Here is an 18,399-nt window from a genome sequence, read left to right as displayed (position 1 = left end):
GCAATGGAGCCCCAGCAGTGTCACTTGTCCATTCTATAGATTGGAGAAAGCCTTTACACTCATATTCTTGGATCTTTCGGTAAAGTGATGTAGATTGGTTCAAAGAAAATAACAGTAGTTTTTTGTTATTTTCCTTGAACCTATCTACATGACTTTACCGAAAGACCCAATAATATAAATTCATGCAGTCACGAAAGCTTTAAGTCAAGCCTTTACACTCGTTTCTCTGTCCGTTGGAGGTATGCAGGAGAGATGAAGCTGATAAGCCTCTGCCTCGTGCTAGGACCCCAATGCTGATATATTAATTATTTTCAGGCTTAGAATTCTCCAATTAGAAAGGCACCATGTCACATGTGTGGCCATTTTACATGGAAACACGCTGAAGATAAATACAACCCTGACATCACCTGCTGCCAAGTGGAGAATCTTCCTGATCCGCAAACTCTTATATGTGATATCATCCACCCCACAATTGCAAGTAAAGGACTACTGCATGTAATAAAACACCCCCCTTCCTCTAAAAAGAGTCACTAGGACTCCAGGCCTAGCCTTTGCCTATCTGATGGCTGTAAGTGGAGGTGTGCTCGGTGGTAAACGGTCTCGTACTGCATATTTTCGGTCGTGCGTTTGAAGAAGCCACACTGCAGGCATTGTAGAGAGACGGCGAAGGAGGGAGGGACAGAGACACAGATCCAGGACCGTAGTCAGCAAAGTAACTACCGTGTCGTGGTGGTTTAAAGGCATGCTACGTGTGAAAATTACATAATCAGAATCGGAATATCTAATTATACTGGTGGAACCTGATGAGCTATGAAGCTCTTCTTTTTTACAGATGTCCAGTAGGGGCGGGTAAGAACGTTACAACAAACAAAAAAACATGATAGTAGTGCAAAGTACAGCAAAGGTAAACAAATCACACAAACACAAATAAAACTAAACCATCCCCATCCTATCAGGCAAAGCCCACTTTACCTCACTACTCACGACTCCGCTTCATACAGTTACCTCCGGCGCTCTGTCCGTAGGCGAAGAGGGTGTGCGCTGCTGCACGAGTACGGTAAGTACTCGCTTAAGGCATGGTGTTCACTACAACGCGTTTATTCCATAAGGGTACATTTTTCGCACAAAGCGGAACGCGCACCGTTAGAACGCGGTTTCTGAGCAGTCGATGATGAACTACTTTCTTGAGTTGCGCGGCTTGGCGGTGTGGGAATTTGGGGAATACGAATGATACAGGACGCAGCAGCGTACCCTCATCTCACGCGTATGTCAACGGAATAGGAAATGGTTAATTCTGCACCGTCAATCCGTTGAGCCGACCTCAGAGCAGCCCACGGTAGACGTGGCCCCGGTGAGGCTTCCATTGACACCACTAGCTCGGACCGTGCTCCGCGTGGTGACGCACTCAGGAGAGGGTTGCCTGGCGGCGTCTCGTGGGGAACCGCTACCCTCTGGGCCGTAACGTAATCCGTAAAGTAATCCGTAATTTAATATGTAACATAATCGGTAATGTAATCCATTTAAGGGGAAAAGGGATGTTCACCTTCCACAGCAGAAGGATGAGCAGGGCGAGAAGCAGGAGTCCGGCCAGCACGGTGAGCAGGATGATCCACCAGGGCAGGGTGACCAGGGCAGGGCCCGGTGTCTTCGTGAGCACGGTGACGCGCACCTAGACGCATCGCATGCAACACATGCATCGCACATACCGCACGCACCACACTCACCGCACGCACCACCCTCTCCGCACGCACCGCACGTACCGCACGCACCGCATGTACCGCACGCACCGCACGCACCGCACGCTCCGCATACACCGCATGCACCACAAACCACACGCACCATACGCGCCGCATACACCACACAGCATGCACCACAGGCACGGACCGTACAGACCGCACGCACCGCACCGCATGCCACGCCGAGCTGAGGAGAAGTTCACAGAGCCCTGCTGTGGTTTCAGGCCACGGTGGTCCTGCTCGGATGCCACATTCTCTGTCGGCTAGAGAAAAATAGTAGGGAATGTCAACAGGATCTACACCTCTGCATTACTGACCTCGTTATCGAGGCTGCTGTTATCATCACTAAGCAAATGTTTTGCTTTGTGCGTCGTGCTATTGAGCTACATGATCATATGCTCATGACCATTAATGACCTTCATGATGTAGGCAGACCCAAGTAAAGCTGCTAGACTTCCCTGTCCCTACGAAACAGCCCTCCAGTCCTCTACCATATAGCTTTACGAGTCGAATTTCCATCAAGATGGAGATAAAATGAGGACTGATCGATGCCCAGATGCAGTTCATGTGTGGCTCTCTACTAGTTGACCATGTTGAGTATGCTGATGATCTGGTAATTGATGCTCGCTCGGAGGAGTGGAAAGCTCTGCTGCTGAAGCTGGAAATTTCCGTGAAAAAGGTGAAGGTGGCACCTTACCATCAGCCTCACCAAAGCAACCTACCTCCCTGGGTATATTGTGTTCTGGAATACTCCACTCCCTCAGCTCTCCATGAACCATGGGGTTGTTGTGGAGATGGTGGAGGTGTTACCATATCTGGACAGTGTGCCCATGGTCAGTTCCAATTTAGCACTGGGGATCTCACTCCAAATCAGTTGAACGCCTAAAACTCAGCAAGTTGACACGATGGGGGAATGCAGGCTATGTGCATCTACTGGTCATCTTAAGTCGGTTAACTCGTAATAACCTGGGCCTATCACACGACTTGCTGTCAGTGACTCATTCACACTCTGGCACTAAAGCTGCCATAACATTGTGTCCACCGATTGGCAAATAGCAGCTTTTGTTGTTCATAATAAAGGTTTTGGGTTAGATCGCGCTATTTTTAAATGTGTCACAACCCTCCACCACCCAACACAGCCAATCAGTAAAAAATGTGTCACGTTGACAAAAGGCAAACAGTTTACTATTTTAGCCCACCGGTGTGTTGAAGAGTGAATCCACAACATTTACAATTTGAGTAAGCCGTTTTTTCTGGAAATTACATCCAGCATCTTCGGGCGATTTGCCAGAATAGTGAAGCCATCCACCTGCTTCCGGTCTTAAATAGTGCAGGATGACGTCATCATTGTTGAACCCCATCAGGTTTCGAGATTAGAGGTAGAGGTGGGGGTGTATGCAATTATGCAATAGATCAGTAATCAGCCACTTAGCATGTGACTCACCTGCAAGGAATTTGCAATATGTGTTGTGTATTAATTAACAATACGTTTCCAGGCTGCGCTGAGTCTGTAGCTATCACAGCGGTTGAACTTATTTAAATTCTTCTCAATTTCGATTGATTCTCTAACTCGTCTTCGTCAGTAATAATTAGTTCTGCATAACCCTTCAACGTTAGCAAAATCAATTGACTGTCCTTGTTGGCTAGCATGCTCTGCCACTGCTAATAGCTGTGTTTGGGAGAATTTAATGTTCCTTTGGTGTTCTTTTCGTCTTATACTTCCTGTCTGTCCAATAAAACACTTACCGCATAAGCAATTGATCCGATATACACCTTCTGTTGATAATTTCGGTAATTCATCTTTAGTACAAGACACTAGTTTTGGAATTTTGTGTACTGTACCAAATCTCACTTTAATTATTTGCTTTTGCAAAACACGGGCTAATTTGTCAGTAACTCCTGAGATATATGGTATTTTAATTGTTTTGATAATCTGATCACTTTTAGCAGAAATGTTGTTTGGCCTTGGTTTGGAGATTTAATGCTCTGTTAAATTGAACATTATTGTCACCATTCAGCCTTAGTGCTTCTTTAACATGTTGAATCTTTCACCAACTGACACTGTTTTTGCCCGATGTATGAGCGTCTTGATGAGAGATGATTTCTGTACTGGGTGATCATACGAATCTGTATTCAGATAGGTATCAGTGTGCATTCCCTTTTTGTAGACGCTGTGTTATTTTGCCATTTTGACCACATCCAAGTAAAATATCCAGGAAGGAGTGTGCATTGTTCACCTCCATTTCAATGGTTAACTGAATGGCTGGGTTTTGTGCATTGAGATTATAAAAAAATGCATTAAGTGTATCTTTACCATGTGGCCAGACAACCAAAGTGTCATCGACATATCGAAACCAAAAAGATTGTTTTAATGTACTTGAGGCAAGTGTTCTTGTTTCAAAATTGTCCATGTACAGATTTACTATACATAGCGCGATCTAACCCAAAAAACTTTATTATGAATAACACTGGTCGCGAAAGCCGACGTGTTAAACTGAGCTTTTGTTGTGTCCAGCCAGACGCTGTGATCCTCTAGGGGTGAGCGAGCCAGACTTATTGCTAGTGTGTGGGTGATATTCCTGTCCAATGGGAGGCAGTGTGAGGATGATGGTGCATGCTGTGCGTGTACCGGCTGTCCTTCGGGCTTAGCACCCTTGATGACGAGGTTTTTCAAAGGTTTCGTAAACCCCACGTGCACCCGGGCTACCACGTCCACCTGGTGGGCCCTTGGGTATTCCTGGTGGGTTGTTACACATAAAAACAAGAACACTTAGAGTGAGGGAAAAAAGTATTTGATCCCCTGCGGATTTTGTACGTTTGCCCACTGACAAAGAAATGATCAGTTTATAATTTTAATGGTAGGTTTATTTGAACAGTGAGAGACAGAATAACAACAAAATCCAGAAAAACGCATGTCAAAATTTGTATAAATTGATTTGCATTTTAATGAGGGAAATAAGTATTTGACCCCATCTCAATCAGAAAGATTTCTGGCTCCCAGGTGTTTTTTATACAGGTAACAAGCTGAGATTAGGAGCACACTCTTAAAGGGAGTGCTCCTAATTTCAGCTTGTTACCTGTATAAAAGACACCTGTTCACAGAAGCAATCAATCAATCAGATTCCAAACTCTCCACCATGGCCAAGACCAAAGAGCTCTCCAAGGGTGTCAGGGACAAGATTATAGACCTACACAAGGTGGGAATGGGCTACAAGACCATCGCCAAGCAGCTTGGAGAGAAGGTGACAACAGTTGGTGCGATTATTCACAAATGGAAGAAACACAAAAGAACTGTCAATCTCCCTCAGCCTGGGGCTCCATGCAAGATCTCACTTCGTGGAGTTGCAATGATCATGAGAACGGTAAGGAATCAGCCCAGAACTACACGGGAGGATCTTGTCAATGATCTCAAGGCAGCTGGGACCATAGTCACCAAGAAAAAAGTTGGTAACACAATACGCCGTGAAGGACTGAAATCCTGCAGCGCCCGCGAGGTCCCCCTGCTCAAGAAAACACATATACATGCCCGTCTGAAGTTTGCCAATGAACATATGAATGATTCAGAGGACAACTGGGTGAAAGTGTTGTGGTCAGATGAGACCCAAATGGAGCTCTTTGGCATCAACTCAACTCGCCGTGTTTGGAGGAGGAGGAATGCTGCCTATAACCCCAAGAACACCATCCCCACCATCAAACATGGAGGTGGAAACATTATGCTTTGGGGGTGTTTTTCTGCTAAGGGGACAGGTCAACTTCACCACATCAAAGGAACGATGGATGGGGCCATGTACCATCAAATCTTGGGTGAGAACCTCCTTCCCTCAGCCAGGTCATTGAAAATGGGTCATGGATGGGTATTCCAGCATGACAATCACCAAAAACACACGGTCAAGGCAACATAGGAGTGGCTCAAGAAGAAGCACATTAAGGTCCTGGAGTGGCCTAGCCAGTCTTCAGACCTTAATCCCATAGAAAATCTGTGGAGGGAGCTGAAGGTTCGAGTTGCCAAACGTCAGCCTCGAAACCTTAATGACTTGGAGAAGATCTGCAAAGAGGAGTGGGACAAAATCTCTCCTGAGATGTGTGCAAACCTGGTGGCCAACTACAAGAAACGTCTGACCTCTGTGATTGCCAACAAGGGTTTTGCTACCAAGTACTAAGTCATGTTTTGCAGAGGGGTAAAATACTTATTTCCCTCATTAAAATGCAAATCAATTTATAAAAATATTGACATGAGTTTTTCTGGATTTTGTTGTTGTTATTATGTCTCTTACTGTTCAAATAAATCTACCATTAAAAGTATAGACTGATCATTTCTTTGTCAGTGTACAAAATCAGCAAGGGATCAAATACTTTTTTCCCTCACTGTAAGTGTCAGCATCATCATCACGATCTACGGGCAGATCGCCCGTAGGTGTCCATCGCACAACTTCGTCATTTATTTCCACTTTCCTCTTTGTCTTGTGCCAATACTCTCAAGTAGTGCCTCATATTTTTGACACAAATCTCTTATGTCGTCAAGCGATTCTCTGTTAGGTCGTCCTCACTTGCACATAAGTGTACACATTTGCATGCATCACATACTAATATATATACGGGAAAGCTTGCAAAATGTATTTGTAAATGTTTTTCTTTGAACTTATATTATGTAGATGATGATCATTCTGCCACAACGTGGTACTCGTTTTATCAACCCGGGAGGGCTGACAGGCTGGGTCGACCCCCTTGCTGCACGCTCCCGCAACCGTTCAGTTGCGAGCGGAGTACTCTAACCACGGCGCATCCTCTCATGGGCACTATTCACGCATTACACAACACACACTTGCGCGTATTGCTTTGTATTTTGGTGTCCTATGGGGTGCATCCGGATAAATGGAAGGGAAAGTAAAATCACCTCCAAAAAGGTGCTGTTCCAAAGGCGAGCGCGCAGCTCGACCTGCGCCAACGTCTGTTTACCCGGCGGCGGTAGCGCCGCCAACGGACAACGGTACCGCCAGCACCGCGCCGTGCCCTCCGCACAGTCCTGCAAGCAAATATGCGCGTTCGGAACGGTACATTAGAACCAAAACAACGTCTCTAAATTTACACTTCAACTCGACAACCAAAGTTGTCAAAGCACCGCATCCATTGTCAGCACTGATACCGCAAATCGCACAAAAATAAGTCACCTCCACGGGTCGGTCCCAGTTTGACGATTCACCAATGCAAATGAAGTAGGCATCAAACAATTGCCTACCAAAGACCTTGTAAAGGACTGAATGATATAATTTTAAGTGATAGCCCAACGAAGTGGCTCATCACATTGAAAGTTAGAGCAGCCAAATACTCGAGACGCATGTTTCTGAATGTGGAGGGGAAACCCGGAGGGCCTGGAGAATAATCCAAAACATTTTTTCACGAGTAAGAGAGGGTTTGTAGAGATCACTGGCCAACTCATTTCCTGCGCTCTAATTCCTTTTTTATTCCGGTGTTTACAAGTGTGCCGTTTACAGGATGAGGTAATGATGATGGGAACATCGGTAAAGTGGGTTCCTGGGAGTTTGATGCAAAACCATTTCTGATTCCAGCTACGAAACGGGGGTGAGGGGAGGGTTGGTTGGCCAATCAGCACGCAGCGGGTTTGACAACCAGCCAATCGGAATAACGTACTTAACATGATCTGTTTTGAGCCTATTTAGCCTTATATTAGTTTGCTAATACCATAGGTGTCAACCCACAGGGTTTACCCGTATTCTTGTACAGGGATATGGAGTTTTCAGGTCCATAAAAAAAATCAACACGAGTGTGTGCATCCACTTATCAAGCAAGCAGCAACATCAGCATGCAAGATCAAAGACAGAAGCATAAGTAGCATAATTGACACCAAATTTTCTGGTGTTTTAGCTACAATATTGTGGTAATTAGTATTTGTGAACCTATATCAATAACTTTTTTGAGAATGAAGTAGTAATTAAAGGAAAAGAAGGAGAAAAATCTAAAAAGGCTTCTGCTCCGTTACTAATAATGTAACTAATAGGGTGTAATACAATGTAAAACGATTTTACAAAAAATTTTGTTGTTATAATTCATATCATCTAATAAATATTACATTTAAGCAATTTACAACTATATCACATATTATTCTATGATTAAAACGTATAATACACTTACATGTAGAACAATTATTGATTATGTAGTAACATCGCGGATGTCACTGTGTGGTGCCGGCTCTAGCGAGGCACGGCGTGCGATGTATTGCCATCGCAGACACCCCGTACATGTGGGTGCAGTACCAGCCCTAGAGGGACTCAGTGAGCGCTGATAGAGAGCGCTGAGTGGCATCACGCTCAGCGTGCAGTGCTGTCCCCTATAGGAAGGGGTGTGAGGGTGCCGGCCATGAATGGCGCAGCATGGAGGACGGGTTGTGCTTTTTCTGTAGGATTTTATTGTTTACGTATGTGATGTTGAGATTTGTGTACAATGAATTTTAGGTGTATCTTGAAATTGTATTGTTTGTTGCGGTTGAACCCAAATCAAGAGCCGAATGGCTCACAGGGTAAATCCTATTCTTAGGTTTTTTCGGTAAAGTCACGTAGGTAAAACATTAAAATTAATAAAAGTAAAATAAAATAAAAATCACGACGTTTCGGAGGCAACACAAGCTTCCGTCTTCAGGTGGAACCGTCACAGCCACGACAGCTGTATCAAGTAAATGAGAGATTACAAGAGCTACCACTCCGTATATATAATGGTTGGAGAGGGGAAGGGCCAAGTACGGCACACTTTTTATTAATATGGTAAGGTGAGGGTAAATCCTCTTCTTGGTTCATAATATAATATTATTTTTTATTATGTTTTATTTTTATTATTTTATTACTTCCCTTCTACGTGACTTTACCGAAAGAACCAAGAAGATGAATCCCTGCAGTCACGAAAGCTTTAAAGGGTAAATCCTAATAAATGAAACTGAAGACTGAATGTAGGCCATGGCACTCTGGTTGACCCTGGAAGGCACGTGACGAGTAAGATCTACGCAGGGGCGCCCAAGTGGGGGGCTAGGTGTGGTCACGTGTAGGGCGAGATCCTGCTAGAGGAATTGAGAAGGTGGTCGTGGCCAAGGGCGGGGCCACCCACGACCCGTGAGGCTATAAACTGGGTCCCCAGAGGGAACGGGCTTCAGCGTTGCTGTTGTCATCCTGAAGATCTACGTTCTATATTCTACGTCCGAGAAGAGTCACCAACACGTGGATCTGGGCCCAAGCCGGGGTCCTGTCCGTTGTAGTGACTCCCAGTGTGAGCGGTGTAGTGAGCCTGGTGGTCCACCACCATAGGTTGTTATCTGGAAAAGGGGCAGTTACCCCTTTGTGTTAAGTGTGTTGGTATTAATAAATGTGTTGCCTCCAAAGAGTACGCCTGCGACTCAGTTGAATCCACTACAATTATATAACTCTTTGATAACTAAATAGAGAAATTGACAATTTTAAACGTGAAGTGGGGGGAAATGCTATGTTTCTTGATACATATTTAGAAATATAACTTAATCTTAAATTATTATTTTTATTTTAGTCTTTTTTATTTTCTTTAAAAACATCACTGCCTTGCATATATATATCTGATTTTAATGTAGTTCTTAAAGGTTTCAACGTTTTTTACTTCAAAATCTATTGTTTTCTTATTGAATTTTCACTTTATCCACGTGAAACTATGTAAAAGTAAATACATTTAGGCTGTACGTATGATATTGTAATTTAACATTTTCTAATTGTTTATGTCACTACTATTGCCATTAAATTCAGTGATATACGGGAATTACGATTTACGAGTAACATTAGTAGAAAAAACATGACTAAGGATTTCGATTTAAAGCTTTCGTGACTGCAGGGATTCGTCTTCTTTGTTCTTTCGGTAAAGTCACGTAGAAGGGAAATAATACAATAATAAAAATTAAACATAATAAAATACAATTCTCACGACGTTTCGGCCACAACGCAAGCAGCCGTCCTCAGGTGAATAACAGGGCTGTCGGAAAGACAGCGTCTGAATGAACACCACCAAGCTTGGCAGCATATATTTAAGCTGGGTTAGAGGAGGAGAGAGCCTTGACAAAGGAATTTGATATGCAAGTTCTTCACCTGAGGACGGCTGCTTGCGTTGTGGCCGAAACGTCGTGAGAATTGTATGTTATTATGTAAAAAAAATATTATTTTATTATTTCCCTTCTACGTGACATTACCGAAAGAACCAAGAAGATGACTAAGGATTCTGTATGGTCTGGTATGTGAGGTCCATGGGGGTGACACCATGAGTTACTGCACTGGGTGACACCAATCCGAGTGACGCCACTGTCCAGTACCAGTACCTGGACATGTTAACCAGAATGCACCTGCAATTCTATGCCATGTATAATTCCCAGCCCCACTGGACTAACCAGAATGTAGCTGCAATTCTATGCCATGGCTAATTCCGAGCCCCACTGGACTAACCAGAATGTACCTGCAATTCTATTTCAATTGAATGTGTATGTTTTCTTTAAGTTCAATGTCTCTCATTGCATAATAACACTGCTAAGCACAAGGCCTGACCAGTTTGGTGTAGCCCTTCTCGTTGAGGAGAGGCGGATGCCAAAACTTCTCAATCGTTTTTTTCCGTGACGCTCCCCGAGTCGACACAGTCCGCCCCGCAACGCTCTGTGGGAGACACAAACATGGACAATAATACCTGGCTTGCGTTCGTCTACCCTAATTCTTTTTGCCATTTCCTGCCAAATTTTATCCCCACTGTCCCATTGGCATCATCTCACGCAGTGAAGTGTCCTTTTCGGATCCATCGCAGTGCTTCTGAGATTCCCTCAAGCAGGCCCGGCTCCAACTCCACGCGGATGGAGGGTCCTGTGGAACTGTTACGTGGGCCCCTAGAGCAGTGATTCTCCACCAAGGAGGATAGTGAACTTTGGTGGGAGGGCCACGGGGACATTTGGTCCACACACAGTAGCGGGCAACACTTGCCATCCACTCTGCCATATGAGAGTGAGATTCGTCTTGCGACAGCAAAACCGATATTTAAATTTTCAGAGCTGGAAATTGGCCACATTACGTACACTAGAAGACCTGGTTAATCGCGGGCAGCAGCCTGGATTCATACCCAGGACCTCAGCAGTACCATTGGCCTATCCTTCTGAATGTGTCAGACGTATGTGTGGACTATGACAACTGCCTTGCATTTTCTCTACCCTTATAAAATGCATTTTGATAGCCTAATTTACACGTGTTGCATTATTCGGGCCACCCCTCCTTCCAATACCCCGGATAATCAACACGGTCACTGACTGCATTGTTAACGAATTTTTAATTATGGGCTATCTCCTTGCGGCGTGGGAGTCTTTGGCGGGGGCCACGCTGAAGGTCGGTAAATCTTGGCCATGCTGGGGCATTGCATGGCGACGCTGTGCGGCGGTGTGCACTCCGACATTTGGGCCGCGTGAGGAGGTACTGGGTCATGGCGTCGTGAGAGGGTGCCGGTTGCGCGCTGCTGGGTGATGTGTTTTGTCTGAGCCAGTGGGTGGTGGACTGCGCTGACTTCACAGTTTTGTGAATTGGAATTTGTTGGTTCTGGCCTCCAGTGGCAGCCAGGAAGGGTAAAGCCTTTTTTTATCATCTTAATCCTGTCAAAAGAGTCCAATAGATATAACTGCTTAACCCGAGCTATATAGTGCTTTGGCATTTGCATCATCCTTGTGTATTTCCCTTTTGGGGACCTTTGGTCTCGAGCACCGGTAAGACAAAGCCATGAAGGAGGCTGGCTCCAGTGTAGGCGAATTAGTGTCAAGGACAATGCATACATTATCAAAGCATATATGTGTACATGTTTTACCACAGACGTGTGTGGTTGATGCAGGCTTGATGCCTTGTAATAGGTGTCTATTTGGTGTTTTAACATCTTAACGCCACGGTGGCGAGAGGGTGCCACAGTGTCGAGATGTTAAATACCTCGCCTGGTATACAGGAAGTAGTGGGTTTCGATCTCGACTGTGATGCCTGTTGCATATTTGGAGTTTGTGTATTATTTCTCCCCATGGTCGCGTGGGTTCTCCGGTTTTTCCCTCCACATTTAAAAATGTGCATTTACAGTATATGGCTGAAATAAATTTCTACGCGATAATCCACTTCATTAAGCTATTATTTGTGGCCAGGTCACTTCTGAAAAAAGCTATATAGCTCAGTGGGCCTTACCTTGTAAAAACATATATATAATGTCATAAAGGGTAAAGCCTGTCTTTAAATCTTAACACTGGGAAAAGGGTCCCAAAGATACAAACTCGAGTGTTTGCTGCGCTGAATGTTGGTGCACGCGAGTGAGTGGATGTTAAGACGAATCAACGTCGCCCCCCAACAACCGTGAAAATACTGCAGACCACGCCTGTGAAACACGGTGCCTTTGGGATAGCCTTTCCTAATAAGAATGGCCTGAATGTGAAATGTATTGAACTATTATTCTAAATCTGTAATCTTGTCCCAATGCCTCCTCACCTTGAGCACGAGCTCATCGACCTCCGGTCCCTGGCATGTGGGGGGCACTGCCCCGGTGGCAGCGACCCCGGCACCACTCAGTTCCAACGCGACGAGGTACAGCAGCCACTTGCCATTGGACATTTCCACTGGGAAGTGGATGTCGACGTATGCGCCACCAAGGCCCTCTAGCGGGTGGCCCAAGTTGAGCACCTGCACAGAACCAACACGTCTGATGCCGGTCCTACATTTGCAATGTGGATTGCGAGGAATAAATAATTAACATGGTCTGTTTCACCACCAAAGCATGAATTAAAGCAATATATATGTACGTAAGCCAATAGTCACTGAAGTTATTCTACTGCTTGCTGAAGCTAATCCAAGGTGGCCTGGCTTAAATGGGTGCTATGAAAAACGTGAGTGTGTATGGCCTAGAGATGCTGTTTTTGTACAATGGACCCTCGTCTGTGTATGTATGTTGAACCTAGGGGAGCGGTATTGTCGCGGTAAGTGCATTTTGCTATGAACCCGGCAATCCGAGTTCGATTCCTGCTCATGGCCAATACCAGTGACGATTATCTGAACCGGTCCTGTGCCTCCCCTAGGTCGACTCAGCCTCAAAGAAGTACCTTATGCGGTGTGTAAACATTGCAGCTAGGGAGACAAAGGCGGCCGGGCATGGTACTGGCCACCCACCCCCTCGTGTCGGCATTCATAGGTGCTCGCCAACAGCACTTGCCCCAACAGTCTCTTAAGGCTATAAAGGGGGATCTTAGTTTTTTTTGTATTTTGAACTTCTTTCGTGTAATACAGACAGATGGCCATGACGGAGTGAGTGACTGAGGTATATTCTCATGATTTTCTGGATGGGCTATGAGGGTGAAATTTCAGACCCTATGCCTCTAACTCGAAATATCTGATGTTTGAATCTAACCACATACAGATTGTATCTGCAGCATTTAAATGACACTGAACTCAAAAACTCCTGCAAGATTTACAACCCAAATGACAAAAAAAGGTTAAATACTACTTCATTCTGTACAAATCTACACTTGTAACTAGAAAGATCCTAACACGCGAATTCCAAAAATGACATGTTTACAATTTCCAGGTACTTTTTGAAGAGTGTGACACTAACGCCGATCGAAAGCAGGCAGAGGCAGGTAGCGGTTACTAAAGGGAAACCCCCCGTCCGTGCAGCACTTGCGCCACCTCATCGGTATCGCTCTCACAATGTACCATGGAGTCATCTTCTCGTCTGCTTTGCTTTAAAGTTCTAAATTGCGTAAGTATGACAGCGTTGAGTACTGTACTCATAATAAACAGGGGATTATTACTGCCACAACAAGAAAAGTAAACTCGTAATCAACCAGGCTATGCGTTAATTGTGTGTTGACCGACTCTCTGTGTTGCATTACATCACATTTCGATATTTTGCGAGGTTATTTAATTTTAGTGTGTCTTTCTCCTAATTTTAAAGCTTGCGTGCCGTGCCACGTCGTCATCTTACTTGCGCAGCAGCAACACGTTGCCGTCCACTCATTGATATGCTAATTTTCTCTGCCCCCTCCCTCTCTCCGTCCCCGCCCCCCCCTCCCTATATTTAAGGGACCGTCACAGAAACGACCCCTCTCTCTGTGCCGATATGTGTCCTCTCTCTGTGTGTCCTTGTGATGTCTGTCTGCTTGTATGTCTGTCTATAGTTTTCTAGTTAGATTTTTGTTGCTATTTCTCTTATGCCTGATGATGATTGCTTGTGTTGCAATCGAAACGTCGCTATTACTTTAATTCATTATTTTATCTTTAGACGTGACTTAACCGAAAGAACCAAAGAATAAAACTCCCAATACTTTAAGCCATCCGTTTTCTTCGGGAATGTCGGTTCACTTGGTTCAGCAGTACGCTGTGTGGCGGTACCGTGATGTTGAACTCCACCAGGCTCCCAGCCGCCCCCTCCCACCAGATCACCGACTCTCCACGGATTTCCCCTCCAAAGTACGCCTGGGAGGGCCTCACAGTGCTGCGCAATGGGCAGGAGCAGTGGCAGGTCAGTGATGATACGTCTTCCCAAAAAAATGCATGTGCTACTGCATTTACACCAAGACAAGGCAGACTTTGACTAGGCACTATGACAAGGCAGACTGCGAAAGGCATTCCACTCTGTGGATATTTATATGGTCTTCCAAGTGTTGACAAACCGAGGCCTAAATAAAAAATTATACAATATTTGTTACTACATAGAAGTTGCACGAAGAAAACATCAATACATCTTGCAATGAAAGATTCTGCTGAATTATCATCCATATCTCATAATAATTGAGTAAATCTGTAAATATATGATGACGATTGTATTGCATGGTCTTCCTCACCTTATGATGACAATTTCCATCTCTAGCAGCACTTTGACCTTGGCTATGACCGGCTCCAGGCCCTCTTGCTCACTTGTGCTGCACAGGCCGATGTCAAACACACAATGTATCCATACACAATGTATCCATACACAATATATCCATACACAATCCTCAGAGTGCAACACAAGGTATCCATTGCTTTGTATTTGTATAACAGACCCTCGTCTGAGATGGCCGTGAGGGAGCGAGTGACTGAGCCATATTTAAATGATCTTCTGGATGGGCTATAAGGGTCCATTGTGGTAAAAAGTCCAGTCAAAGAACCCCCAATTTATGTAGAATTTAGGTTTTTTTTACACTTTTACGGAATTCCACGTGCACGGTGCTGGAGGCGACCACTCAAAACGCGGTGAAAGGTTGAGGTGGGCTGCCGGGCCGCTCTGAGGTCTCAGTGCTGCCACTGCTGACATCCCGACATTGAATCCAGGTTTTGGTCGCCTGTGATTACACTGGGTCCTTAAAGTACAGTAAGTTGTTTCATTCATGACCGCATTTAATGTTGACCACAATCCAGCTCTGAGAATTTAAAAATAAATTGGGTGTGCCAGGTTGGGTGGGAAAGTCCTGCACCCTACTGCGTGTGGACCACAGGTCACTTGAAGTAATCTCAGAGATGTCGCCGTAACACCCTGGGCCATTCGCTGATACAAGGGGCTACACTGCTCTGCGAGAGTTCTGAATGATCACTTAGCTATTGACATGACACCGATAGAGTCAATTGAAATAAAAATTGGGAATCATTGCAAAAGAAGATGCAGGTAAACAATGTGTTAGAGAAAGAGAAGAGATGAAATAGAATTAGGTTAGGAAACTACAAAAACATAACGGTGACCGATCTTTAATACACTTTTGCATAAATCCTCAGAGTGCTTTAGTGGAGTATTCTGGGTAAAAAAAAAGATTACCTTCCCTACATGGGAAAGTAGCCTCTCTCTCCACGATGATTCAATTAATTTATTGTTCAGGATGCTCCACTACAGCACTGAGTTGTTTTATTTATGATGACCTAGGGTAGAGAAAGGGCATTTACCAACAACATCTGGTAATAAGCGGCAGCAGTGGTATGTGCTTAACTAGCCCGCTATAACTAGCCTGATGGACAAAAGCAGTCCAGAGTTTGCCTGTTTAGCCAAATTCTACTGGTTAACATACGTATACAAAGCAAAAATGTTGAGAGACTAAAATATATTTTATTTGGAAACCGAAAGTAATTTATTTAACGACATCCAATGGTTTGGCTAGCACAAACACCAGCACGGACTGCATTATGGAGACTACAGAAGCATTGGTTTGAATTTAAAAATGCTGCGAAGCAGGTCAGAAGAATATAAGTGAGCAGAGTTTGATGGCATTGGTAAGTTCTACAAATGAGAACCATTTTTGCCTGGTCATATAAGATGTTGAAATCTTTTCAAACGAAAACAAAGGATTTTCTCTAAATTGCAATGGCCATGATAATGACGTCGGATTGGCGAAACGCAACTCGCAGCGCAGCAGCTTTCAACGGAAGACGACTTCACAAAACTACTTCTGAAGTTGTTTAGACGAGGCCTCTGTATCCACACGAGGGACACTGCAGAAATAAGCTTTCAATAACCTTGCTATTGTCAGCTTGGCACGTGTGCAGAGACGGTCCTACGCTTCTCTTCTTTATATTTTGAGTAGCCGAGTGGTGCAGTGGTAACAGTCATGCGTCACAGCACGCAGGTCCTGGGTTCAATTCCCGCCTCGGGCACCTCTATGTGTGGAGTGTGCATGTTCTGCCCCTGCCCTGAATGGGTTTCCTCCGGATTCTCTGGTACCTCCCATAACTATATACAATGTAACCGCCATTGATTGGGCCACACATCCCAATGCTGAAAATTATCACAAAATTACTTATTTGGGATTTAACATGGCAGCAATATCACACCCCCCAAATACAAAAACTTGGCAGGATCCTCCTGAAAACAAGCATATGAAGATTTTTTTTCATGTATGTTTGGTTTTGCGATGGGAGGCAGCACGTGGCTCAGATCACACACGTTGTGAGCTGCAGAGAAGAGCTCAGCTCCAGCGTGTCTTTTGTCACTCCTTCCGTGCTCAGGATGAGATACAGCAATACCTGAAATGACCGCATGACAGCACCAGCTTAACGAGCAGCGTGATGTACGCGCACACGCCCACGCATGAGATACATCCGTCTGTAACACAAGCCTTCGCGTGTTATTCGCAATCGCAACATTAGGATCAGATTATACTGTAGCTTCAATATAATTTTTGTTATTATTATTATTTTATAGTGAATAAAAAGGCTATTTGAGGCTTTCGTTTTACTGTATGGGTTCTAGCGCTGGATGCTAAGCATCTCGAAAAGAGGTGGCTGGCATTTGAGCACGGGTGTCTGAGAGGAATGCTCGGAATTTAGTGGAAAGCTAGGAGAAGCCATGCGGAAATCTGGAAGAGACCACGGGGCAGGAGAGTGTCGGAGACAAGATTCTGTAAAAACGGTGGTGCTGGGTGGGACGTGTGCAGGATGGGAGAGGAGGGCTGTTTGCCGAGACAGGCATTGCATCGGTATCTGCGAGTCCAGCGACCAAGGGGAAGAGAAGACCTAAGAGCGGATGGTGGGAGACTGTGAGGGCAGATCTTGGAGGTCACTGCATGTCTGCTGTGCAGCTCCTGAGGGATCTATCGGAGATAGACAGTGTTGGTGAGGTGCGGTGGCATCAACAGCTTTGGCCATAATGAAGTCTTGATTTTGACGGAAATTAAATGGAACGTCGTTCCTAGCGCTGGGAGGTTTGGTTGAAGCCTGTCCTGAAGGGATGGCAGTTCTCTGCTTTGTTACCTGGTGGCCACGCTTGAGTGGATTCCCAAGCTCACAGTCCACCACAGATGCGTTGCTGCTCAGCAGGCAGAGGGGCTGCACATCCTTAAGAGAGATGCCAACATCATGTTATCTTCAATGAATTATAAATGCAGTCATCATTCATAGAGCTACCAAATTATTTCCAAACTTGCTATATATCTTAAACTCTGCTGGCCATATTGAACCATTACTGAACATATTTTTTTTACCAGGTAAGACCCACTGAGCTGTGTGGCTCTTTTTCAGAAACGACCTGGCCACAAATGATAGCCCAATGAAGTGACTTATCACCTGAACATTTATAGCAGCCAAGTACTCTAAACGCATGTTTATAAATTTGGAGGGAAAAACCGAATGAACCGGAGAAAAATCCACGCGACCACCGTGAGAGCATGAAAACTCCAAATATACAGGCGTCAGGGTCAAGATTGAACTCACGACCCCCTGTATACCAGGCAAGGTAGTTTACATATCACGACCGAGGTGCCCTGGTATTGGTCACATTGTGCTTGGGCTTGCTGTAATAAAACAGTAATATTACACAAAATTTGCATGTAATATTACTGGAAATTGTTCTGTAAGTTGTGCAGGCCAGAAAAGTGTGTGGAGGCCTAAAACAACTTATAGTAATACTCCACACAAAATGTGATTTATAGACAGCAAAATCATGATCACTGGCTCCGCAACCCAACATACCTTGCATGTCACTTGACATCACCATACAGCGCGTATAATGTACAGAGCCTTGCTTTAGACCACCAGGAGTCCGAAATAATTGTGCCCATACGATTGTGGGGATGAAACCAATTTCCCATCGTCTCCTTGTCCTTCCACCCAAACAGCCATCATGCAAGCAGAGCACACGGTTTTCAGGTTTGCACCATGACCGCCACTCATGGCGCGACTTCGCGCTGAGC

General features: G+C 44.8%; 1 protein-coding gene across 1 annotated transcript in view; it reads right to left on the bottom strand.

Annotated features, from left to right (window-relative positions):
* Nucleotides 1–530: 530 nt before the first annotated feature.
* LOC144934676 (integrin alpha-6-like) overlaps nt 531–18,399 on the bottom strand; it is a 64,822-nt gene continuing 46,953 nt past the window's right edge. The window contains exons 16-25 of the mRNA XM_078860726.1: nt 17,462–17,545; nt 16,656–16,735; nt 14,590–14,667; nt 14,138–14,240; nt 12,242–12,433; nt 10,298–10,402; nt 6,631–6,759; nt 4,366–4,473; nt 1,544–1,669; nt 531–641 (exon numbers count right to left, since the gene is read on the bottom strand). Of these exons, the coding sequence (XP_078716852.1) occupies nt 531–641; nt 1,544–1,669; nt 4,366–4,473; nt 6,631–6,759; nt 10,298–10,402; nt 12,242–12,433; nt 14,138–14,240; nt 14,590–14,667; nt 16,656–16,735; nt 17,462–17,545 (1,116 nt within the window). The remainder of the gene's footprint in view (nt 642–1,543; nt 1,670–4,365; nt 4,474–6,630; nt 6,760–10,297; nt 10,403–12,241; nt 12,434–14,137; nt 14,241–14,589; nt 14,668–16,655; nt 16,736–17,461; nt 17,546–18,399) is intronic.

The sequence above is a fragment of the Lampetra fluviatilis genome, chromosome 11 (assembly GCF_964198595.1).
Source record: "Lampetra fluviatilis chromosome 11, kcLamFluv1.1, whole genome shotgun sequence".
Classification (NCBI taxonomy): Eukaryota; Metazoa; Chordata; class Hyperoartia; order Petromyzontiformes; family Petromyzontidae; genus Lampetra; species Lampetra fluviatilis.
The sequence above is the reverse complement of the archived record's forward strand: the minus strand, read 5'-3'. Positions and strand labels throughout refer to the sequence as shown.